At 51.3% G+C, this 25,168-nt stretch overlaps 1 protein-coding gene and 1 long non-coding RNA gene across 4 annotated transcripts; both read right to left on the bottom strand.

Moving 5' to 3' along the window:
* Nucleotides 1–311: 311 nt before the first annotated feature.
* On the bottom strand, nucleotides 312–14,674 carry Plpp7 (phospholipid phosphatase 7 (inactive)). Of its 3 annotated transcripts, none has more exons than XM_039104753.2 (2): nucleotides 14,287–14,674; nucleotides 312–1,583 (listed from the first exon to the last, which is right to left on the bottom strand). In XM_039104753.2, the coding sequence occupies exons 1-2, from the start codon at nucleotides 14,399–14,401 to the stop codon at nucleotides 1,219–1,221; spliced, it is 480 nt and encodes a 159-aa protein (XP_038960681.1). In that variant the 5' UTR covers nucleotides 14,402–14,674; the 3' UTR covers nucleotides 312–1,218. The 3 variants fall into 3 exon arrangements, with proteins under 3 accessions (XP_038960681.1, NP_001012349.1, XP_063139561.1); NM_001012349.2 differs by having other exon boundaries at nucleotides 13,951–14,645; XM_063283491.1 differs by lacking the exon at nucleotides 14,287–14,674 and adding an exon at nucleotides 7,363–8,047.
* Nucleotides 14,675–18,803: 4,129 nt separating this feature from the next.
* Nucleotides 18,804–25,153, bottom strand: LOC134486353 (uncharacterized). Its single transcript, XR_010065158.1, has 2 exons — nucleotides 23,175–25,153; nucleotides 18,804–22,420 (listed from the first exon to the last, which is right to left on the bottom strand). It is a non-coding gene; the product is annotated as an uncharacterized LOC134486353 (long non-coding RNA).
* Nucleotides 25,154–25,168: the final 15 nt, after the last annotated feature.

Genomic DNA, 25,168 nt, shown 5'->3' with positions numbered 1-25,168 from the left:
GGAGACAGGAGTCTAGCCTTTTAGATTGAGGGAGAAGCCCTGGGAGGACTTGAGGCTGGAGGGAGAGGGCCTCAGACTTCTCTATAACTGAAGAAATTCCCCAACCCAGACTTGGACAAAAGGGCAGTGCCAAGTGGACCAAGCCCTAATCTGTGGCCTCCAGGAGACACCAAGCAGCAGAAGAGTCCAGGAGCAGGTCAGGGTTCCCTTTTTTTGGGACCTTTCCCTCTTTTCCCTCTGACAAATGGCACTGTCTTCCCACCAGGGACCATCCCTGTGCCCTGGCACATTAAGAACCACACAGGACAAAGTTACATTTGCATATCACTGTATTGTCACATGAAATGCGCATCCCTAAGTGTCTGACTTGGAAACGACCTATTAGGTCACACAGAGTCCGGCCCCTGGGGGCCAAAGCAGCTTCAGTGCCCAGAGACCATGGCAGGAACCTCCTCCAGGTCTTGCTGTGGGCACCTGCTTTCCCCAGGCCTCAGGGCTGGGTGTTGGGAAAGGCGAGCTCACATCCCAGGTCCTCTGGCCCCTGGGCACCAGTTTCCCAGATTCAATAGGTTCCTGGTAGGTTAGAAGCTATTTCTGAAGACAAGGCTCCTGTGGTCAAATACATTTCGGAAATGCTGAGCTAAACAAGACTTCAATGGCTGGGTTTTCTATAGGACATACCAGTGCCTTTCTAAATACTCTGCACTTGTGAACATCCACTGTGGGGCCAGTGTGCAGGACTTCCCAAAATGCACTGGATCACAAAAGCCTTTTCCCAAGAAGTATCTTGAAGGCTGGGACCTCCAGGCACCATTGGGAGCGTGCTACCCTAAATTGTCTGTGACCACTGATAGATCGGCTCCTGTGTTGGATGAGTGGTGGGCGTTCTTCCCTGAACTTTGTGCCATGGTGTGGTGGCACAGTACAGCTACCACAGTCATGGTGACGAGGGGACAAGACTCTGCCCCTCCTACGGCCATCTTGTTCTTGTCTGTTGCCTTCAGACAAGGAATGGAGGCTAAGCATCCATGTGAGCCATTCCGGCTACCTCCGAGGATGCACAGAGTCCAGTGAAGAAAACGAAAGCCCCCACAGTACTAACAAACCAGCCTCTGGCCAGGTTGGAGAAGTTGAGTCAGTCTGTCCCCACTGACCCACCGCTAGCCACTTCTCTGGGGCCAGCTCTGCCCAGAGCCCAGGTGGGTGGTGGGTGGCGGCTCACCAGGCAGAGATGAGCATCTGGCAGGTGTTGGAGGACATCCACACGAGCTCCACCAGGCGGAACTGGAAGTAGCCGATGATGAAGCCAGAGATGACGTCTGTAATGTGGTGGCGTCCGATCATCACCCGAGACAAACCCACGCAGAAGGCCCAGAGCACCAGCAGCACTCGTAGCGGCACCGCCAGCACCAAGTGGCTCAGGAAGAACTTGGACACCATGGCGGCACGGCTGGCGTGGCCAGCAGGAAAGGCGTAGATGTCCATGGTGAGGTAGTCCAGGAGCCCAGGGCTAGTCTCATACGGGCCGCGGCGCTTGATGAGCTTCTGTACTCCAGCCACTGTCATGATGTCCAAGAGCAGGGCTGTGGACGGAGCAGAGGCCTGCTGTGTCAGTGCCATCGGTCCCTATCCCTCCTCTTCCCACAGGCTGACCAAGTTTGCCTAGCCCTCTTCCTCCCATTGGCTGACTAGGTTCGGTTCCTAACCCTCCTCCCACACCAGGCTCGGTCCCTATCCCTCTTTCTCCCATTGGCTGACCACGCTCCAGTCTCTATCCGTCCTCCTCCCATTGGCTGACCAGGCTCCTGGGTACCTAGCCCTCTTCCTCCCATTGGCTGACCTGGCTCCGGCCCTATCCGTCCTCTTCCCATTGGCTGACCAGGCTCCAGTCCCTAGCACTCCTCCTCCATTCATTTTTCTTGGCCTCAGTGACCTCACAGCACATTCCCACCCCAGGACTACTTGGAATTTCCCTTGTGTGGGGTACCCACTTCCTTCAACAGAGATGCCACCCCTGGAACCTGTTTGTAGAAGCTTCCGATAAGGTAACCTTCGTCCTGGTTCCATTTTCTCACCACCCGGCATATTAAACATTTTTTTCTTCATCCTCCCCCACCTTTCGCCTTTCGTCGTGTGTGTGTGTGTGTGTGTGTGTGTGTGTGTGTGTGTGTGTGTGTGTGTGTGTGTGTGTGTGTTTGCATGCAGAGGTCAGCAGTTAACAGCGAATACCTTCTTTGGTTGTTCTCCGTCTTATTTTTTTGAGACAGGGTCTCTCGCTGAACCTGCGGCTTGGCTGACAGCCCGCAAACCTACAAATCTTCCTGTCTCCACCCTATACAGCGCTTGAACTACAGGCATGTGTACATGGACATGACCATCTTATGTGGTGCTGGGGATTTGAACTTAAGTCTTCATGCTTGTGTAACAAGTGCTCTTACCCACTGAGCTATCTCTGCAGTTCATCCTCGACCTCTGACATATTTATTTCACTCTTATCTGTTCCCTAGTGACAGGTGTCATGGCTATGGGTACCTGTAGGGTTTCAGGGCTGAGATATGGGGCCCCGGGCTACAGAATTCTTTTCAAAGTATGTCAGTGAAGGTTTCCCGTGTTCCTAGAGCACAATGATTTTTATAATGCTGAGATGTAATTCATACAACACGCACTCCACAGTGTGTGAACACAGAAGCCAGTGGCATTTGTGCAGTCATAGTGTTGTGCACACAGTAGAGCAGGCTCGCTCTGAGCCCACAGAGATCCTGCCTCTGCCCACCCAGTGCTGGGATTACAGGCATGTGTCACACACCTGGCTCCTCTGTGAGGTAATTTGAGGAACCACTAAACTGCCCTCCGAAGCTGCCAGGCTACACATAGCACCCTCTGCACCCCAGAAGACAAGGCCTCAGGGTATTCTCATTGGTTTCTCCTTCTTTCTGGAATGCTCTGCTCTTTCCCAACCCACCACCTTTTCTCCACTGTCCTCTTCAGGCCTCCAGAGGCTCACCCTCTCCTCACAGACAGGTTGGACCTGGGCTCTGTGTACTCTTGTTTAGTGGCTACTTCTCATGAGGGTGAGGTTGAGCCTGTCTTGCCCAGAGGCTTGTCACTTGACCACACACAGGGTGGCAGTCTCCAAATGTTAGTTAAATCACTGGCTCCCAGGTTGGGCTCTTTTCTCAGTTTTGAAGTTTGGGGGATGCCTGAGGCTCCATCTCAGCCACTACCCCACTGTGTGGCCTTGGTGGGCTGCTCTGCCTGTTTGGGCCATCAGAGGATGGCACTATGCCAGGGCCCAGTTCCAATGGCTAGTCAGAGTGGCTTCCAAGCTGCCAGTGTTGGGCAAGGCAACCCCTCCCTAGCCACAGGGAAGCCTGGATCTCACACCTTTCTGCTCTGGGGCCAAGGCTGGTGTTAGACAGCTTCATACAGACCGGCAGTGTGGTATAGTCACTGTGACTGCATGACTCAGGATAAGTCACCTAGCTGTTCCCACCTGTGAGGTACAGATCATAGATATGATCTCTCTCAGGAAGGACAGTATGTGCCTGCAAAGGTGACTAGTGGCCATGGGCAAGGGACTTAGGAAATCCTAGGACCTACAGCACTCTGTGCAAAGCAGGGAAACCCCTCCCCCAAAAGCTTGGCCCATCAGAGGGTTGGGTACAGTAGTGATCATTACTGGAGGATACACTGCCAGGATCCTGACTCCAAAACCCCTCGGTGTACGCCAGTGCCTGGGCTTTTAGCCATTACTTTCATGGTGATGGGAAAGGCCAGAGCAGTTCAGTGGTAGAGAATGGGTTTGTCATGTACAGGAACCTGGCTCCCATCCCCAGCATGAGGGGCATGTGGTATTTGATGATGGGCCAGATGTAGTAATACATGTCTTAGCACTCTATAGATTGAGGCCAGCCTGAGCTACAAGATGGGACCTTGCCTCATATTGTTACAGCTATTGGCCGCTACACCCAAATTCATGGGTATAGTTGGTTCTGGAGATGGACAGGTGTGTGTCAGAGCCGGGGCAAAGCAGGCTGGCCAGGCTCCTAATGGCCAAGGCAGAGACAGTCACCAAATGGTTGCACAGAGCAGTGTTATTACAGTCTGTGGGCAAGCACCTCGGTAGATGCAGCTGTCTGCGGGGCTGTGAAAGGACTGTGGACACAGGATAGGACAACCCTGCCATCTTCCTCCAGTTGGACAGCCCTGACTGTTGGTTGTCATTGTCCCTGGAGCCAGAAATAGAAACAGGGGTTGCCACCCCTCCAGGCCCTGAGAGTTCAGCAAGCCTTGGGTTTGCTAACCTACACCTTACTCAGATCAGAGTTGGGTAAGGTACCTCCCAGTTGGGAGGAGGCTCGGGAGAGCTGCAGAAAGCTGTCTACCTTTGATTTGTGTGGGGCTTGGAAAGGTCAGTTTACTCCCTGGGCCCCCACGCACGGAGGTCCAGCAGGACAGTGGCGGAGCACATAGAATCCAGGATAAGAGACCAGATTCCGAGTTGTCATGGGCAGACGACGTGGACTCTGAGAGCCAATCTCCTCGCAGCTCCCATCCAGTTCATGTCATAGGGAGCAACATGGAGGCTGTTTTGGGGCTGGCAACCTCAGGCAGTGAGAATGGGAGGACCAGGGACCAGAGAAGGGCTCTGCTGCCTCTCACATCCTCTGAGCCTACGGTGTTCACCCACAGCACCTTTCCCAGAGGGAATCGGCAGTGGGTGTCCAAGTATTCTGGGCAGGAGCACTGTTGTCCCTGAGACCTCCCTGCTGACTTTAGGGGTGACGAGGGCCTATCTTATCTCTCCAGCTCAGCAGCCTTCTGGCCTGTGGTGGCCAGGAAACTAGAGAGGTACAAACCCTAGAGCAAGGCAGAGCCAGGCCTGCTGATAGCTGTGTGTGTGAATCAGGGAGGTAATTGGGGCCTCCCACAGGCCCTTTAGGACTTGGGCTGTTACTGCCTTGAAGGCGGCCCCCCGGGTGTGTATCTGAGTCCTGGTTAAGGAAGCCCATTGCAGTGTGACTCAGAACCCTGCAGCTCACTCCTCTGCAGGACTAGGACAGTGACACAAGGATGTGAGTGGGGGTGGGGGTGTTGGCCAGCAAGGAGCAGAGATAGGTCCTTGACTGACAGGAACAGGCTCGTGGGTTAAAGTGCCTTGCTCATGTGACCTCTGCTGCCCATTCTGGCTCTGGGAAGGGGAAGCCAACACCCTAAAGCTACAACACCCTAAAGCCCCTAGATCTGTTTCTGTAGGTATCTTGCTTAGACCATCATACCCCTCTGCTTCCCAAGCTTCTGACTGCTTAGGGCTGCCTCCTTGAGAAGAGATGGGGTGCGCACCTGACTCCTGCTTAAGGATGCCTACTGCAGTGTGACTCAGAACCCTGAAAGCCATACAGTGACCCAGTGCCCTTCAAGGCCAGACAGATACAATACACCATGCATGGCCGAGTCTAGACAATGAGTGCCCAGCAGCCACCGCAGATGACAAGGCTGCCATGTATTTATAGCCACCAAGGGAGAGGTGTGGGGCGGGTACGCTAAGGGAAAAGGCCAACTGCAAGACAGGATTTACAGTTACCATTACACGAGTGATGGACGGCTGTGTCTGGACAGACCGGCCTGTGAGGTGCTAGCCTGCCTGATGTCAGGGCTTCTTGCTGGGCAGGGGTAGTATGGGCAGGTGGGAGGTGGGGACGATGGATGGTGGATTTTATAAACTCTCTGAACCCCCCCTCCCACATGAGCATGTAATTTGTATACATGGTATTATGGATATTTTTGGCTGGGGGTGTAGATTAGTGGAATGCCTGCCTGGCACACATGGGGCCCTCAGTTCAGTCCCCGGCACTGTGCATAAAACAGGTGCGGTGGTGCACTGCAGTAATCTTCCACTCAGGAAATGGAGGCAGAAGGATTAGGAGTTCAAGGTCATGTCTGGCTACATAGTGTGAGTTTAAGGCCAGCCTGGGCTACAGGAGACCCTGCCCTATCCCTAGTTATTTTTACAAGATAGGAAATACCACAGAATCCCTTGTACGGGGGACCTGGAGCAGCTGAGTTCACAGACACAGAAACAGAGTTGGGTGTATGGGGGTGGGAGCTACTGCGTGAAAAGCCAGGGTTTCATGGGGCAGACTTCCAATTTTGTAAGAGGATGAACTTCTGGGGATATACTGTGGCGACATCTGTCCCTGCACAGTAGTGTTGAATGCCAATGAACAGTGTACTTCGAAAGGTTCAAATGACATTTTTATGATATATATTACCACATTTGCAAAAAAGTTATCTTTAAAAAGTCAAAGCAACATTCTAAAAGGACGTGATCTCCCTGGGGGGAGGATTTAGGAAGCAAACAGGTTGGGTGAGTGGGACACAGTGGGAGGCTGGGATGGACCTGGCCTTTTGGCTTTGAGTTCCCTGCTCCGTTGTCTCGAGGAGCATGTGCATGTGTGTCGGTGGCTGTGGGCGTGCACACAGTTAGCGGCTCTCCTATCTCTGGTGAGTTCCCTCCACCCCTATGCCATGCCAGTTTGCTGTTGGGTGGGTGGGTCCTGGTTTGTCTTCCACCCTCCTGACTCAAACGGCTCTTCACCGTGAACATCCCAGAGTCTCTGCTTTCTCACCTGAGGAATTCACACAGGAAGCTGGCTCCCGGGAGACCATCAGAACCCTGGGCACAAAGCTCCAGGGTACCAGCTCAACTGAGTGGCTTGTGCTACTGGGAGCAGGTCCCAGAATGAACCTACTGACTGTGTGAGTGCTCTGGGCCAACCCGCCTTGCCCTGTACAGTGAATTCCTTTCTATCACATGTCAGAATTCTGACCTAGACTTGGGACAGCCAAAAACCCCCAGAAGTCTGGGTGTCACATAGTGTCACATGATATAAACTGGGATCCCACCTTTGGAGGCAGAAGTGTACCCAACTGAGGATTTGAGATCAGTCTAAATAGCCTTCAATCAGGCAAGGCACATAGTCTCTTGAGAGGTTGTCTCTTAAGTTGTCCCCAAGAGCAAGAGCTGGTGGGCAGGAGAGGCGACAGACGTCTCTTCTGCAGAGTTGCCTGAGTGGGAAGCTCAAGGCTGAAGAGGCTTCATCCTCTGTTCTCAGTATAAAAGAACATGAGGTGTGTGTGGGGTGGGGGAGGAGTGCGTTCAAATACGGACCGAATAGCAGAGCAGGCTCCTGAGAGCAGAGGCCACACTAATCAAACACGACAGAGACTGTCTGTTGATATGTGCAGGGAGAGAGCTAGAGGAATGCTGCCTCCTGGGGAGGAACTAAAGGACAGGGCCACTTTCTTACTGACCTATGTTATGTGGAACACAAGGTGGGATCGAGACCACCATAGCCTTACCAAAGCACTTCTTTCACGTGTCCTGCTCATCTCAGACTAACGCTGCTTCAAGAGCTAATCACTGTAGCTCAGGATCACTCTCAGATTTCCGCTTACTCCTATTTATCTCCTATTTATTTCCATCTTGTAAAAGTTCCCTCCGGGGGCTTCAGGGATGGCTCGGATGGTGAAGGACCTGCCATGCATGCTCAGGGTCTGAGTTTAGTCTCCAGCACACCCATACAAACCAGGTGTGGCAGCATGCGTCTGTAACCTGGCAACAGGGATGGAGACAGGTGGATCCTGGGAGCTCAGGGGCCTGCCAGGCTAACTAAATCGATGACCAATGACGCCGATTTCAAAACAACGGGATGCAGAGCGGCTGATTCCAGAGAGGCCTCCACACACAGCCACGCACCCATGCACGCACACCTGCAAACACGCACATTTGGAAGGGAAGGATGGTGAGCTTCAGCCAGCCTGGACGATCGTATGTGATTCTGTCTCGAACAAACAAACAAGGGTGGGTCGAGGAGGCACGTGACTGTAATCCTCCCGGTACTTGGGACCCAGCTACACAGTGAGTTTGAGGCCACTCCAGGCAATGTAAGATCCTGTTTCAAAAGTTCCAAATAAATAACATGAAATAAAAACAACCCAACAAATAGTAAGTGCTGGTCATGGTGAAACTCATTTGTATGCTAGCCTCGAACAAAACAAAACAAGACAAAAGGATAACAACAACAACGATGACGGTTGATAATAACAAGAAGAGGAAGAGGAAGAGGAGGGGGGAGGGGGGAGGAGGAGGGGGGGGAGGAGGAGGATGAGGGGGAGGAGGAGTTGTTGTTGTTGTTGTTGTTAGGGAATGGAGAGACTGGAATGTTCGTGTGAGGGCAGGGGAAGGTGTTCATGTTCAATCACAGTGAAAAACACGAAGTTATTCCCGCCCGTAAACACAGTTCCTCGGTGACCCAGCATCTCCTTCCAAGCAGCCAAAAGAGCCAGGAGTGGGGCCTGAGATGTACAGGCCCCTGTTTACAGCACCTAGGAGTGGAGACGTGGACCACTGGATAATATATAAACTCAACGGGCTCCATTTGCACAGCCTAATACTATCCAGCTGGGAAAAGGACAAAAGTCAGGCTGCAGAGATTGCTCAGTGGTTAAAGGCACCAAACCTGATGTCCTGAGTTTGATTCCCAGGACCCGTGATACCACAGGTTATCCTCTGACCACCACATACATACCATGGCACATACCCCACCCCCTCAAATAAATGCCAAGGAAAAATTTTTAAAAGACAGAGGGGGGTGGGTTGGGGATCTAGCTCAGTGGTAGAACACTTGTCTAGCAAGCACAAGGCCCTGGGTTCGGTCCCCAGCTCCGAAAAAAAGAAAAAAGAAAAAAAAAAGACAGAGGAGGGCTAGAGAGAGGGCTCAGTGATTAAGAGCACCGACTGCTCTTCCAGAGGTCCTGAGTTCAATTCCCAGCAACCACATGGTGGCTCACAACCATTTGTAATGGGATTCATGCCCTCTTCTGGTGTGTCTGAAGACAGCTAGAGTCTACTTATATATAATAAATAAATAAATCTTTAAAAGACAGAGGAGGTTGACACATTGGTATATCTGAACAAACCCTGAGGACTTATAAGCTAAGTGAAATGAGTTGGCTACAGAAGGACAAATGCCATGGAAATCCAGGCACAGGAAGCCACTCTTAGGCAGGGAAGAGATGGCTGCTGCCAAGGGCTAGGGTTGGGGGATGGGTACAGAGCTGTATGTAATGGAGATGGAGCTGGGGCAAGTGAAAAGGTCGGGTGGGTAGATGACACTGACAATTTCACAGCGATGAAGATGCGCTTCAGGCGTAGAATTGTACATCCACAACATACCAAAATGATCTCACACATGCAAATAAAATAAATAAATAAATGTAATTCTATACACACACACACACTTTTTTGTTTGTTTGTTTGTTTGTTTGTTTTTTGAGACAGGGTTTTCTCTGTAATCCTGGTTGTCTTGTAACTCAATCTGTAGACCAGGCTAGCCTTGCACAGAGATCTGCCCACCTCTGCCTCCTGAGAGCTGGAGGGCCTGAGTGTGAGCTTCAGTAGCCGTGTAAAGCCAGGTGAGCTCTTGTAACCTCAGCACCGCAGTGGCCGAGACGGGTGGAACACAGAGCTCACTAGTGGGAGTGATCGCACTAGCCTACCTGGGAGATTTAGGCTAGGGAGACTGTTTTAAAGAATAAGGAAGGGACAGGCCATGATGGTGCACACCTTTAATCCCAGCATGTCGGAGGCAGAAGCAGGTAGATCTCTGAGTTGGAGGCCAGCCTGGTCTACAGAGTGAGTTCTAGGACAGCCAGGGATGCATAGAGAAACCCCATCTTGGGAATAAATAGATAAGTACATAAATGGATAGAATGAGGAGGAAGAGGAGAGGTGACCCCTGAGAAACTGCATTGGAGGTTGTCCTCTGAGCTCTGCACATGCAGATGCACCCGAGTGGTGGCTTTCATAAGCACAGCCCCCATATGGTCAAATACTTTTTTTTTTTTACAAATGTTGTTGTAAAATATAAAAATAAAAAAAGTATTTTTTTAGATCCAATTGATAAGATATAATTGCCCACTTAAACATACAAAGCCCAGTTCCTTTGAGAACATTAATAACAACCTGTAAATACACAGAGCAGAATCTTAACATCACCTGCCATGGCTTCTCACCCTCTCCTCTGTCTCTTCTCTTCCTTTCTGTTCTCATCTCCTCCTCCTCCGCCTTCACACTTCTCTCCCGCCCATCCTTCCTTCTCATCCAATGACAGGCCTCCTTCCATTTTGTACCTGCCTCACCTGTGACATCATCCCACACTTGAATGCTCAGGGAGGGGCACTATTTGAAAGGATTAGGAGGTGTGGCCTTGTTGGAGGAAGTGTGTCACTGGGGTGGGCTTTGAGATTTAAAAAGCCCAAGCCAAGCCCAGAGTCTCTCTTCCTGCTGCCTGGGGATCCAGAACCCCCTGTCTGTGTGTACCCATGCTTCCCGCCATGAAGATAACGGAGTAAACCTGACACTGCAAGCCAGCCCCGATTAATGTTTTACCTTTATAAGAGCTGCTGTGGTCACGGTCTCCTCACAGCAATAGGGCAGTGACTAAGACACCTGCACACACAATGTCATGTTCATAGTCAGGACAGTCTCACCAACAGACTCAGGTCAGGGGCCGCAGACATGGTGCAACTGTTAAAAGCACTGGCTGCTCTTCCAGAGGACCTGGGTTCAATTCCCAGCACCCACGTGGCAGCTCACAACTGTCTGTAAATCAGTTCCAAGGGATCTGATGCCTTTACACAGAAATGCACACAGGCAAAATACCAATGCACATAAAATAAAAATAAATAAATAAAAATAAGGATTTGGATCATGGTAACAGGGCATGAGCCACTTTCCACCTGGGACAGGCTCTCAAGGACAGACACACGGTGAGCAGGTATGGGCCCAGTCACCCATTACCTGGCCCCCTATAGGGTCATCCAGCCTGGTTAGGTGCTTAGCAAAGGTGTTGGGGTCACTCCCCTAGCATCTAGGACACAGATGGGACTGGTTGGGGGGTGGGCCTGGTGATGGTGACAAAGCTACCATTGTGATAGCCATGGCCACCTAAGTGCTCCCAGACTTGGCACATGCCAAACCCTCTATGTTAAGATACCTCCTTCAAGTGCCCTAACAACCCATTTGACAGATGAGGAAGCTGAGGCTCCAAGAGGTGAAGGCATTTGCCTGTGGCCACAGCAGGCCCTGGGGTATGTGCCCAGGTCTAATTGATTCTAAGCTTTCCTCAGCTGCTAAAATTGCTCTGGCTAGGTTCTCTGGGGTCTAAGGCAGAAGGCAGGGAGCATATAGCTCTGGGGACTGTCAGCCTTCTGAGGCTCAACTCTCATTTTCTATCAGTTCCATTCTGCTCCTCAGGATCCTGACTGTAGGCATGAGACCTTGACTTTCAGTCCTTTGCTCTGAGAGAGGGCTGGGCTGGACAGACGCCTCCAGGCCCTGCAGTTCTTGCAAACGTGACGTAAGCCATTGGGCTTCATCAGATCCGTTCAAATCTCCACCACAGACCTATTGCTTCAGAGGTGGGAACTGACTAAATCAAGTCTTCGCAGTGAGTAAGGGTCAGAGACCAAGGCTAACAGCACCCCAGGGCATCAGAAAGCTAGGTAAGGGACAGGCATGTTGCTCAGTGGATGATGGCTGTCCCTGGATGGAGGAGCTGACTGGGGTCCCTTCTAGCATATGAGGCTTGGATTGTGAGGCCGAGACCTACCTCGCCACTTTGTTGGTTTTGATTTTTTGAGGCAGGATTTCACTCTGTAAACCAGGCTGGCCTGAAACTCACAGAGATCTGCCTGTCTCTGCCTCCCAAGTGCTGGGATTCAAGGTGTGAGCGCCACCACACCTGGCTGTGACCCAAGATTTTCATCCCAGCATTCAAAAGGCAGAGGCAGCAGATCTCTGTGTGAGCCGGAGCGGGAGCCCAGCCTGGTCTATAGAGGGAATTCCAGGACAGTAAAAGCTACATAGCGAAACTTTGTCTCAAACAAAACAAAACTAAAACCAACCAACCCCCCCCCCAAAAATGTATGTGTCCCTATGCCCAGACTATTGTTATTTTGAGGAGTTTCTAATGTAGCTCAGGTTAGCCTCAAACTATGTAGCCAACTGTAATGGTTTGTATATGAGAGGCCCAGGGAGTGGCACTATTAGGAAGTGTGGCCCTGTTGGAGTAGGCGTGTCACTGTGGGCCTATAGACTCTCATCCTAGCTGCCTGGAAGCCAGTCTTCTCTTAGCTACCTTCAGATGAAAATGTAGAACTCTCAGCCGCTCCAGCACCATGCCTGCCTGGACGCTGTCATGCTCCTGCTTAATGATAATGGACTGAACCTCTGAACCTGTAAGCCACCTCCAATTAAATGCTGTCCTTGTAAGAGTTGCTTTGGTCATGGTATCTGTTCACAGCAGTAAAACCCTAACTAAGACACCAAGGGTGGCTTTGAACATTTGATCTTCTTACCTCTATCCCCTGAGTGCTAGGATTTGGGCACAAGTCATCACAGCAGTGTGATGTGCTGAGCATGGGACCCGTGACTTTGTGTATGCTACATAAAAAGCTAGGCCCGAGCCCCAGGCCATGTTTTTTTGTCACATTCTTCTCCTACTAAGCTAAAGTGCTGGACACCACACTCCATGGAGGCACCGTGGCCCTAGAGCTACCAAATAGTCTGTGTTAAGTAACTAACCCAGCCTCCCTCTCTGTATGGCCCGGTAGGGTGGGTGGGGGGCGTGCTGTGGTGCTGGTTACACAGGACTTCATGGCTCCTAGTAAATGCTCAGTGCACAGTTGCCAACATTAGCACGGGGAGACGGCAGGAAGGGGCAGATAAGGTTGGGGGCAATACTTTCCTGCCCCATCCTCCTGCATGAGGGAACCTGACTCCTCACATAGGCTTCCTGAGTGTCAGTCCTCAGTGAATCTATCTTGGGCATAGGGAAAACTTCACATAACCAGACAGGTTCTGTTCTAGAAGTTTCTATTCCAGCACCTTGGCCACCTGTTCTCTCCCGGACTCTCCCTCCCCCCACAGCCCTGAATTGGGCCCTGGAAGGCTGTGGTTTGTATGACAGTCTGGGTTGTTAGAAACTCCAGGCCCCGAGGTTGGCCAGGCTGGTTGATTTCCTGAGACCTCAGTTTTCTCATCTGTCAGATGGGAGTGTCATGGGACGAGCTGGGAGAAAACAGTAACGTAAAGTTGGTGGCTTGGGTTCTAGAACCGGAAGAGCTGGCTTTGCCTGTGTTTCCCAGAGATGAGCAAAGGCTCCCTGAGGATCCTAGGGACCAGGAGGTGCCTGGAGGATGAGTGGGGTAGGAGCTGGAAACCATCTTCAGGAAGAAGGGATGGCTTGCCCTCCACATGGGTACCACATGGCAACTGGCACACAGCGGTGCAATCCTGGAGAGCTAGTGGCAGTGACTTTGGCAAAGGAAAGTAACAACCAGACTCCTTTCTCCAGAGACCCATGGGGAGGAGCGGACAAATGCTCCAAGTGGTTCTGAGTGGGTAACGAGAACCCTTAGGTGGGTCCTTTGAATCTTTAGACTCTAGAAGAATCCTGGGTAATTTGTAGGGTCTCTAACTGAGCATGAAGGAGGGGGACAATTTGGGGTCAGCTCAGTACTGTCTGTAACAGGTTAGGAATGATGACCTGACCAAGACATCACACTAGGTCACTCAGCAGAGCCCCCAAGTTCACCCCTTGGCCTCTCTGTACTCTGCCCCTGGCCAGCAGCCCTGGACAGAGAATTGGTCTCCGGAGGTGCCTGCTGGCCTCTGTGTGCTCCAGTCCCCCACCCCACCAACTTGCGGGGGGGCCCTTGCCTCCCCCGACTAGAGAGGTGCCTGTTTCTGGGGCACCCTTTCTGCCTAGCCTCATTACATGAGTTCCTTGGTTTCTCAGAGAGCCTGCTGATCCTGGAAGGGGTTGGGCCGGCTCCCAAAAGGCCCGGCAGGCCGGGTGACAGGTGGTCAGCGGGCACACTCACCTAGCAGCAGGTTCATGAGCACCTCTTGGCCGGCCAGGGTGCTGCTTCTCACCAGGCAGAGGATGGTGCCCCCGATCCAAGGAATGCCATGGCTCGTAATGCCAATGAGCTTGACCATGGAGCGGGCACTGGCCCAGGATGCAGCCCGGCCCGCACATACCCCCAGTCGCTTGGACATGCAGATGTCAATAGCCAGCAGGGAGTTGAAGGCGATGCCCTTGAATGAGGGGTTCAGCTGCATGCAGTCCTCCTCGGGCAGCTGCTGTGACTGGCGACGCTCCCGGGCCCCGTCGCTGGAGGGTGGGGGCTGTGTTGAGGGCCCCGAGGCCTTCCTACCTGAGCTTCTGGGCTCCTGGGTCCCCTTGGGGGGCTGGTTCAGGGACAGGAACTCAGCTCGGTTGAGGACATTGTTGCGATCCCTGGCACGGGCCCGGCTCTGGGAAACTGGCATGGTGACCTCGCTCACTACGAGAAGGCCAGTCCCAGCCCAGTTCCAAGGGCCTTCTCCCAGAAGACAGGAGTCGCCACCTTCTCTGTAGCAGCTGTTAAATATAGAGAGGAGAATTGCACATGGCTATTTACCTCCAGCTGCCACCCGGCTCCGAGGGGGACGTCAATGCCAGCTGGGCAGCCAATAGAGCCCACCCTTAAGGGGCCAGCGCCAATAGAGCCACGGAGAGGCGGAGGAGTCCACAGCTGAGGCCTGGCTGCCTCGGTCCTGGGCTATTTAAATCTGCCAATGGCTGGTCCTTGGGCTCTGAAGAACTCTGGGAAATGTAGTCCATTGTTTTTGATTCAGCCTTTGCTTCCCTCTCTGGTCTCTGGCCCTGACAGAGATGGACCCTAAATTAAAACCTGCTTATTCCAGTTGCACTTTGACCAGGGCAGATCCTTCGTAGCCAGGCCCTCCTGTTCCCCTCGCTGGGTAGTGGGTACCTTAGTCCCAGGGACTGTAGGGAGTTTTTGATGCACCCCGTGTTGGGTCTCTAGGGCCAGGTCAACTATTCCCCTATCCCCTTAGTGAGACCATTAAGTTTTCAGGACCAATTGTCTGTCTCTGTCTCCTCCTCTTCCTTCTCCTCTTCCTCCTCCTCCTCTTCTTCCTTCTCCTTTTTAAAAAAAATGTAGTGTTGAGTTGCTATTGTGAACCGTGGTGCATTTGAATGGCCACGTGCGAAACTGACCTTCTGTTAGACAAATGGGCGATTAACTGGAAAGAGATCTGTCTCTTGGAGGTTGTCCCTGGTACTTGAACTAAGCGAAGGCTTCTCACTCGCCAGCCAACCCCCCTGAGCATCAACAGCTTAGGGCCAGGCAGCGTAAGACATAAGTACCCATATGTAGCCATGGAGCTCCTGGATCTGTGGCAGGAGTTAGTCACACTACAGAGTGATGTTGTCCTGTCCCCAACTGTCATGAAGACCAAGTTTCCCTACATATGAAGCAACTGACACATACATGACCCCAACTGTGTAGAGGCCCTGCAGGATCCACCTGGATGGCTTGGCTCGTGGAGGAAGCACACACACGTGAGAAGCTTTGGAGAAACTTCCTGTAGAAAGTTTGAAGCATCGGTTGCTGGTACATGGAAAAGGAGAGAAGAGGATGTATCTCAGAGGGCCCCAGAGGGCAGCCAGAGAGGCCCTGCTGAGCATGTGAGGCTTGAGGGAGGCCTCCCGCAGCTCCCTGGGCAGCATCTGGAACTCTAGTGCACACAGAGTTAGGCTGCCTGGCCCGAGGCTGTTGGTGCTCAGAGCGGTTGGCTGGAAAGTGAGAAGTGACTGCCAAGGTCTCATCACATCGGGATTATGATTTGTCTGTCTGCTCTGCTCAGCCCAAGACCCAGAGCCTATGCACAAAGACCAGGTCCACCCAGAGCATCCTAAGGACAAGAAGCAAACTCAGGTTCTGTTGTCTATGGCCTCATCCGAGCAGCCTACAGGCTCCAGAGTCAGGGGTTCTCACATCAGCTCATATCAGCTGGAAGGCCTTGCTCAGCCTGCCTCTTTCCTGAGCCCTAGTGTTTCTATGGGTAACACAGCATCATAGTGCCCACTTCTCACAGTTGCAGAAAGCGCTCAGATAGAAGTTCGTAAAATGCCAAGTAATTGTTCCGTTTACCTTGGGACTCCACATGAAATGGAACAACGTCCTCTTTCCTTCAGAAGGACCCAGCCCATGGCCTGACTTTGTCCCATTCTTTGCTGAGGTGAGGCCAGTATCCAAGGGCCCTCGGTGTGGGATTCCTTGCAAATCCCAGTTGCATACTGGGATAGACTAGGCAGGGACCACCCTATCCCTCCTCTTCTAGTGTTCAGTGCAGACCAAGCATGGGGCGGGAGAGCCAGGCCACACCATAACTTCCCTCCTGGGTGTGGCAACACGGCAAGAGCTGCCTCATTCTGGACTTTAGACAATTTCTTCTGTCTGGTCTGGAGAACGAACAGTAATAGACACACTTTTGGTTGTGAATAAAGGAGTTTATTAAGTAATAACCAAGCCAAAGAAAAAGAATAAATAGTAAATTGCAGAGAAAGAGAGGGAGAGGCTTGAATGAGGTGTCCCTCAAAGTCTCAGACATCTGAGTACCTGGTGCCCAGTTAGTGGCACTGTTAAGGATGCTTAGGTGGCCTTATTGGAGTTTAAAGACTCGTGTTATCTTGAGTCCACTGTCTTTTTGTGTTTCAAGATATGAATGAGCCTTCGTCTTCCCACTGCTGCCACCAAGCCTTTGCTCTGCCATCATGGACACTGACCCCGGGGAGCTGTAAGCCCAAGCAAACTCTTCTGTAAGTTGCCTTGGTCATGGTGTTTTATCACAGTGATAAAAATGCAAGATAGATAGATAGATAGATAGATAGATAGATAGATAGATAGGCAGGCAGGCCGGCCGATGGACAGAGAGACAGATAAGCAGATAGACAGGCAGATAGATTGATGGATGAATGAATAGATAGGCAGTTAGGTAGGCAGATAGACAGATGAATGGACAGACAGATAGATAAAAAGGCAGATAGCCAGCCAGAAAGACAGATGGATAGGCAGGCAGGCAGAAGTCAGGCATGTAGGTAGGTAGCCAGCCAGATAGACAAATAGATAGGCAGATAGATAGATGGATGGATGGATGGATGGATGGATGGATGGATGGATGGATGGATGGATTGATAGGCAGATAGAGAAGTAGACAGATGACAAACATTGTCATATTAGGTGCTGAAACATCCATCCGAAATTGGCTGAGGAAGCCCCTTCGAGGCAGTCAGCCGATGTTCCTGGGAGAGTGGGTTCTGGGTAGACAAGAGTGACCCCTGGAGTGAGTGAGGCTTCCAAGTAAAAAAACAAATAACACCAGAGGTGACATCATCACTTAGGATGTCTAGTAGAAACCAGTGAGGGAAGCTAAGACAGGCAACTGGAGCTCCCCATTGAACTTCCTCTCTGTGGGTGACTTTTCTCTCCCACTGCAGGCACCTTTACATCACTGGGTAAATACTGGTAACATCTCTTGGTAATAGTTCACACTCTGCTGTTCTGAAGGACATGATTTAATTTCCGTTTGAGACAGGGTTCTCACTATGTGGACCATGCTGGTCTTGAACTAGCAGAGATCCGTCAGCCTAGCTTCCTGAGGTCAGGGATTAAATGCGCGTGCTGCCCTGCTTAGCACTGTTTCTATTCACCTGTTTTGCTGTTTCCTTCCTCTCCTGGTACAGAGTCAGGAAACCATCACCCACCACCAGACAAGGGGTTTGCAGAAAATTTTGAAACAAACATACTTTGGTCTGAAAGAGAGGGGAGGCATCCTCCTTCCAATGCCATTTTTAGGGAACTGGAACATGTGAAAATGTTCACAATGTACCAAAATAATGTACATTGCACAGGTGGGCTCTATGTCCTCAGGGAGAGTGCGAATGTGTAGCCTTCGGTCAGTATACAGAAACTGAGGCTCAGATAGGTGAAGGTATCCAGTCGGGAACTGAAACGAAGCAGACCCAGACCGCTAAGCAGTCCAGTGTGGGGACACTGGAGCCTTTGGGTTCTGATTCTTCAGTCCACGGGGTCCTGGAAATGTTTGATCAATTCTCTGCCAGGAGAGTCACCTTACCCTTCAGGGTGGGGCCATGACCTGGGTTGGCTTCAGCAGGGGATAAGGAGCCCAGGCAGCTAGGACTAATAATACCCAGGCCTGTGTCAGCACTTTATTCTGGCTGGAGAGCCCAGTTAAGTTCTGCAGAGGCCATGGGGTCCAATTTAGCTCCAGAGCCTGTCAGTGGTTAAAACAGACTGTGGAGGGGTTGGGGATTTAGCTCAGTGGTAGAGCACTTGTCTAACAAGCGCAAGGCCCTGGGTTCAGTCCCCAGCTCCGAAAAAGAAAAGAAAAGAAAAGAAAAAAACAGACTGTGGAGAGTAACTGCCTCAGGTTCAATCCCTGGCTTAGCCAATGACCATACGCAAACCTTTTTATCTGCCCAGGACTCTGAAAAGGCTCACTCAACACAAGGGGCTCTGCTCTTTACCTGTGACCAGGACCTGCTACTCCTCAGTCTTCTGGGAGATCTCTGGTTACTTCCACTCCATAAACTCTTGCCAGTACCTACCAGACCACACAATCCAATTTCTCAAGAGTTTTGGCATTCTATCAGTTATTCAGACAATGCTTTTATTGATCTCTTCTGGCCATTTAGCTGAAGAGCCAGGACACAGATCCTTGAAATGAAGAGCTAGATAAGAGACAATAAAATATCGCCAATAACTTTGGTTTGTTTGTTTTTAGAGACAGGGTTTCTCTGTGCGGCTCTGGCTGTCTTGACCAGGCTGGCCTCAAATTCACAGAGAATTCTCTGCCTCCCAAGTGCTGGGATCAAAGATGTATGCTACCACTGTCAGTCAAAAGGTCAGCCTTTACTGCAACAAACTTATTACAGATGACAGTTACAATTCCATCACTTGAAAACAAATACACTAACCAGGTGTCATCTTAAAGGGAGATCCTTGTCTTATTATTGCAGCATGGCATATCAACCAGTTATTTCTAATAATCAGACAATAAAAAACAAATGAAGGGCTGGAGAGATGGCTCAGCGGTTAAGAGCACTGGCTGCTCTTCCAGAGGTCCTGAGTTCGATTCCCAGCAACCACATGGTGGCTTACAGCCATCTGTAATGGGATCTGATGCCCTATTCTGGTTATATATATGCAGAACACTGTGTATGTAATAAATAGATCTAAAAAAATTAAAAAAAAACAAATGAAATCTGGGCTTATCATATCTATTCGTATATAAATACACATTTGAGATATGATCAGCTTTTACAGCCTTTTAGAATTTGACATCTTTTACACTTAATAAGATAGATTTGACCACTTTTCCACAACAATCAGCTTCATTCCTTCATTCTTATTTGCTTGTTTGTTTAGTGTGTGTGTGTGTGTGTGTGTGTGTGTGTGTGTTTTGTCTGCGTGTTTTTTTTTTATGTGCACCACGTATGCAGAGGCCAGAAGAGGGCATCAGGTCCCCTGGAACTGGAGATACAGGAGCTCGTGAGCAGTTACGTGTGTGCCAGAAGTCGAAGCTGGATCTTCTGGAAGCGCAGCGAGCACTCTAACCGCTGAGCACTCTCTCAGGCCCCTATTCTCTCTCAGTAAGTGTCCGACATTTTGCCACATAGAGGGGTCATCCCTTATGTCAAAACCTTTCCACCTTTCTTGCTTTTATTTAGTAGCTATTGCATTCAAAACTATCGTGGAGGGGCTGGGGATTTAGCTCAGTGGTAGAGCGCTTACCTAGGAAGCGCAAGGCCCTGGGTTCGGTCCCCAGCTCCAAAAAAAAGAACCAAAAAAAAAAAAAAAAACTATCGTGGGGTGAGCATACACATCCCTGCATTCCAGAACAGACTATAAACAGATGTAAGCAAAACAGGATATTGGCGTGCCATTCCTGCAGGCTTTGGTGGGCTAACCTAGGCTGTTGCTGTATACAAACTCCACAAGTCCCAGGCGCAGAGCTAGGACTCCTCTAGTCTCACACACTCTTGGCTCAAGAGAAGTGTTTCTGGCTACATGCCCCCTATAGCATCGATGTCTCCTGCCTGTGTGGTTTCACATGTCACATTCTGAGTCCTACTGTGTGCAAGGATCTGCAGAGAGTACAAGAGGAATATGCCACAGTCCTATCCCCACAGATGTCCTGGCTCCCCTGAGGCATCGCCTCCTGGCACGTCCCCAAGCCTTGCTTGTGGAGACCTGGGGTGGGAGCTAAGTGTGTCTGACCCAGGTACTAAGGTTCTGATCCAGGCCTTGGGTGTTGTATAGCAATGCTTTTCCTGGGGAGGTACAACACACACAAGTATTTCCCTAGACAGGGAACCCACGGCAGACCAAAGTACAGATACTACCAATCCAACTTAGTGAGCTATGAGTTTTACTGGGGCTATCTACAGGAACATGAACAAGGAATATCACAAAAGATGGCAAACTGGGGTGCCTGCAGGCAATTCAACAGATTGAAGAGTGTCCTTTCCAAGTGACTCAGTCGATCTAAATCTCTTCCAGGTAGCTGGTCTGGTCTCAGAGTCTTCTTTGCAGCCTTGCTTGTCTGAGAATCTTTGTTGTAGCTTTTATTGCTTACTCTGGCAGGGAGGTGACCTAGTGAATCTGGTTTGTTTCAGGGACTTCCTGAAGCTATTTTGAGTTGCCTGCCTGCCCCCGCTTTGCGGAATGGAATGTTTCAGTCTTGGAGGAGACTGTTGTACAACACGATCCCAGACCATGTGACTACACTACTTCTCTTTCTCTCAAGAGCAGGAGTTTCTGGCAGCTGGACCAGTTTGCTGTCTTGAATGTTTGGGATAAACCCAATGTTGATATTCACAAGCACAGTTACCAGAAGCATGTTCTGAATACTTGTTTGTATGAGTCTGGCCTTGGGTATTTCACCTGCCCCAGCCACTGCACACACGTGCACTCTGACCCAGTAGCATCGAGGAGAAAAATCAAAGCTCAGAAGCAAAGGAACTCACCACCCAGGCTCACCCCAAGTGAGCCAGCCAGTAGGGTGCCAGCCAGTAGGGTGCCCTGTGTTCTGACATTCTTCAGTTTTTTGTTTGTTTACTAAAATCTGTGTCAATTAACACCCTTGTACTACTTATTTTTTAATGTTCTCCATGCAAGGTGGCAGTCCCTGGGTGCTGCTACTGTTGCCTGTTCACACTGCCTGTTCACACGGCTAGGCAGGCTCTGGTACACAGTAGGCGGAGTTCAGAGCCTGGCTCTAAGAAATTGCACACCTGGCCGTCACAGCCCAAAGGCCAACAGGAGGCTGCTCTCAGAAGTAATGACCACAGAAGAGAAAGGGAGGTGGACCAGAGTTTGGAGGGGCGACCGCTCCTTGGCCAGTAGCACCCCACCCCACCCCACCCTCCCGCCCCCAGCACCACGGGAAGCAGCTTTCATCACCGCCTCCAGCGCTGGCGCGCGCCAGGGATCACTTTCCCGGTTCACATTTCTAAGGCTGCTGCTGGGTTATTTTGGTCGGGAAACCTGATCCTTCGCTCGGTTTATTTTAGCACCTTGGAGAACTCTCAGTGCCGCACCGGATCCGAGGCCGCGCCCATCCTGCTGTCGCCCCCCTCTGTCTTCCCCCAGAGGCTCCGCGCCTTGGGCACCGCTCACCCTGGGCTGGGGCCAGAGCGGGTGCCTTAGCCGCGGCTCCGCACACGCAGGGTGGCGTCAGCCGGGCGATAGAGGCCGTATTCCAGGGCCCTGGGAGACCGTGCACACTGACAGGCATCCGCTGCCAGAAGGCTTTATCTAGCCTTGCGGACCCAGCGCGCTGGGCGCCGACTGCGGGTGCACTTGGCACCAGACCAGCAGTGACCTCCACTCAGCCTCTGCCCACCAGCCATCCCCACAGTTCCACAGGACACACCCCACGCACACTCTCCTCCACCACAGCCACACCCACAGCTGTACTCACCGACACCCATAGCAACTCATATGGGTGCATGGCCACGAGACTAGTCCACAGACAAACACGCAGGGCCACACCGCCAGAACAAACGCAGACACACCACCAGAGGCTCACTCACACCATCACACATTAAAACACACAGGCACAGATGTGTGGGCACCGCTCCCCCAGCTCACCCCGCACCTCAAGCCTTGATGTGTGCTTCTTCCATTCCACTCCCAGCTCAAAATTAAACTGCACATCAAGACAACTGAGCCGTCCACTTCCTGATTGATGAGACTGATTCTTGTAGCCACCATGAACATCAATTCATACTTATTCATTATTTATGCTAATTCATGCTTTTGTACCTCATTCCTGGAGTTGTCCCTCACCCTTCTGCCCCATGGGGATGTATGTCCTGCTGACTGAGGAGGATCAAGTGTCCAGCCAAGGTATTCGGTGATCAGTAGCAAAAGATGATGGAGAGGCACATGGGGAGGCCCCAAGCCAATGCTGCCCCTGGGAGAACGTGGTTTGGAGCATTTGGCCGAGAGAGTGTAATAGGTTCACAGACAGATCAGACAGTGGGTTGTATGCACTTGTCTCTGCCTCCCTGCTGTCCCCTATGCCTGGCTACTGTCCCTCCATGGAGAGTCATATCACTGAGCTGGGGCCAGGGGACTTGAGGTCTAGCCTGTCTACCTTTGGGCTAATCCAGCCTTACCCAGATCCGTGCCTATCTTTCTGCTGCAAACCCCTCCAGCAGACTGGCTAGGGATTTTGGCTCCACCCACCTGTCCTTTGTGGCCATTCCAAACTTCCCCATTGGCTTTCTGTCTGGTTCTAAACAGTTGGGGCGAGAGTTCTGCTTCTCAGGGGCAACAGAATCCCAGTTCTTCAGACTTCCCTCCATAGTTTGAGGACTTCCTCTCTCTAAAAATGTCTTTCTGGACACATGAGGACCTTGCTTTTGGAGGTAGTGAGCTCTTGGCAAGTCTGCTGTGGCCCTAAATGCAGGTTGGTTTACAATACTTAGTGAGCCTTGTGACTACTATCTGTGGCAGTCACTGAACATGACCCTACACAGGGACTGCTGGTCAGATAGCTCACTCCATCTACTCACTCAGGGTTCAACTGTCACCCTTCTACCCCAGTCCCCAAACACACCAGGCACCTGTGTCATCTGTGCAGTGAGATGAAAAGGTCTAGCTTAGGGGCTATTGCCAAGACTGTGAAAATAATGTGTGCAGAAGCCCCACCTCAGTCTGCTCACCAGGGAGATGCTGTGCTGGGGCCTTGTCATGGGCCTCTCAGGGCTTGTTCAGGGCTGCGTGCTATTTTTTTTGCCTCTGACTTGTATGGCTTTGAGTAGTCATGATCTCTCTAGTCCAAGGTACCAGGGCTGTGCAGTCCTGACCTAGGTTATGGCAAAGGAGAAGGGAAGGGGACGGTGTGAGTTCAACGGTGGAGAACATTTCTCTAACAGATGTCCCTCTGTTCTGCTCCGTAGACAGTGGCGTCTTACATTCCCATGGGCACATCCTGACCCTCCACGTATGAAGAGGCTGACACAAAGCTTCGGGGAATGCCATTCGAGTTCAGGCTGTGTGGGGAGGTGGAAGAGTCAGTGAGACCCAGGAGTGTGCAAGCAGGCAGATCAGGAGCTGGGTTGCACGATTTTACAAGTGAGCTCTATCCATTCAGACACTCGGTTCTGGCCGCCCCTGCAGGAGCCACTTCAGGTATAGTCCTGCAACTCCTAACCCTAGGCCAATCCCCTGCAGGTCAAGGTGAGGTTCTTCACAGGGGATGATGAGATGAGGGAGGCAGCGAAGGGAGGTCCCATTCTGCTGCACAAACCCTTACCTGTGGACCTGCTCTGGTAGCCAGGCCATCTTAGTTCAGAGGAATCAGTCTTAGCAGACAAGAGTGTGGTTCCCGGAGGGCAGTTAAGAGTGAGACCGGGACCCAAATTTCACTCTCATGGTCTCTGGTGTTCTGTTGTCCACTTGCCCAGTTCAAAGCGAATGATAAAGATGCGGCTGGCAGGGTTGGGGATTTAGCTCAGTGGTAGAGCACTTACCTAGCAAGCTCAAGGCCCTGGGTTCGGTCCCCAGCTCCGAAAAAAAAAAAAAGAAAAAAAAAAAGATGCGGCTGGTGTTTCACACAGTGAATTGGTTCTGTGGCGCTCTGTCACCATCGCAAGCTCATGGGCTATGACCTATGAAGTACTATCGCTTCTGAGGAGCTTCAGGGGAACCCCCTCCCCCAAGAAACCACCTCTGGAGGCATCCCCATGTAGTTGGGCAGTGTAGCCTGTGGCCTCTTTTCCATAAGAAATACATGGCCACACACAGACACCCGGAGCAGCCTGGAACTTGGTGTGTCTTGTTTCTGAGAGAACATCTGAGTTTTCATGGAAGCACTTTGGCCACTCAGGAAAGACTGCCAACTTTGAGGCTCTTAGGGGACCATACACTGCTGCGGTCTTAAATCAGGCAGGCCTGGATATACTCATCACTCGAAAGTTGGTTGGGAAAGGATATTGCCCTACTCGCTATGCCCAGGGGACAGTGACAATGGTCAGGTTGAGAATGTGGCTGGGAAGAGAAGCAGCCACTTTAACTGGTCATTTCCTGCTGTGGCTGAGACCCTCCCGATGTGGCAGAAATGTCCTCTCCAGTTTCTGCCCTCTCAGGAGCTCAGTGGATTCCAGCTTTGGGTCTGACTGCAGACACTTACCCTGTGCCTACTGTGCACAGCTCTGAAAGTCAGAGTTAAGGAGCTGTGGTGGGGTGTGCCCTTAGTGTGACTGGCAGGTTTTTCTGATGTCACAAACTGTCCTTTATCTAGAAGGTAACTGCACGGTAGGGGTGGGGTGGAGCTAAGGCCTGAGGTTACTTAGGTTCTAGCTCTCCCACTCCTTAGAAGCTCAGCTGAGACCACCAGATGGTCTCAGCAGGGACACCTGCCAGGTTGGGTGGTGGGTGCAGGTCTTTTCAGTCTTCCTCTCTGGGTACTTTTTTCCTCTGCGAGACATAAAGAGCTTTTTGACTCAGTGTCTGATGAATGTAAACTTCTTACACACTTAGGACCAACTAGCTGACCATCCTCTGACCATACTGCACATACAAATGATCAACATGGGCTTAGGGGTTCGGCGACACCGACTTTTCCCACCCTCCAAACCTTCCCAAGTCTTGGAAACTCCCAAAACCTCCACACTTTCCACCTAACCACCAACTCCGGCAGCTAGAATTCCCAGGA

Source organism: Rattus norvegicus, chromosome 3, assembly GCF_036323735.1.
Source record: "Rattus norvegicus strain BN/NHsdMcwi chromosome 3, GRCr8, whole genome shotgun sequence".
Taxonomy (NCBI): Eukaryota; Metazoa; Chordata; class Mammalia; order Rodentia; family Muridae; genus Rattus; species Rattus norvegicus.
This window is presented reverse-complemented; position numbering and strand designations above follow the sequence as displayed.

Coding starts and splice junctions, on each gene's coding strand:
- Plpp7 (NM_001012349.2), bottom strand. CDS start 14,401: ATGCCAGTTTCCCAGAGCCGGGCCCGTGCCAGGGATCGCAACAATGTC. Junction 1,584..13,950: donor GCTCATGAACCTGCTGCTAG/GTGAGTGTGCCC, acceptor CTCCGTCCACAG/CCCTGCTCTTGGACATCATG.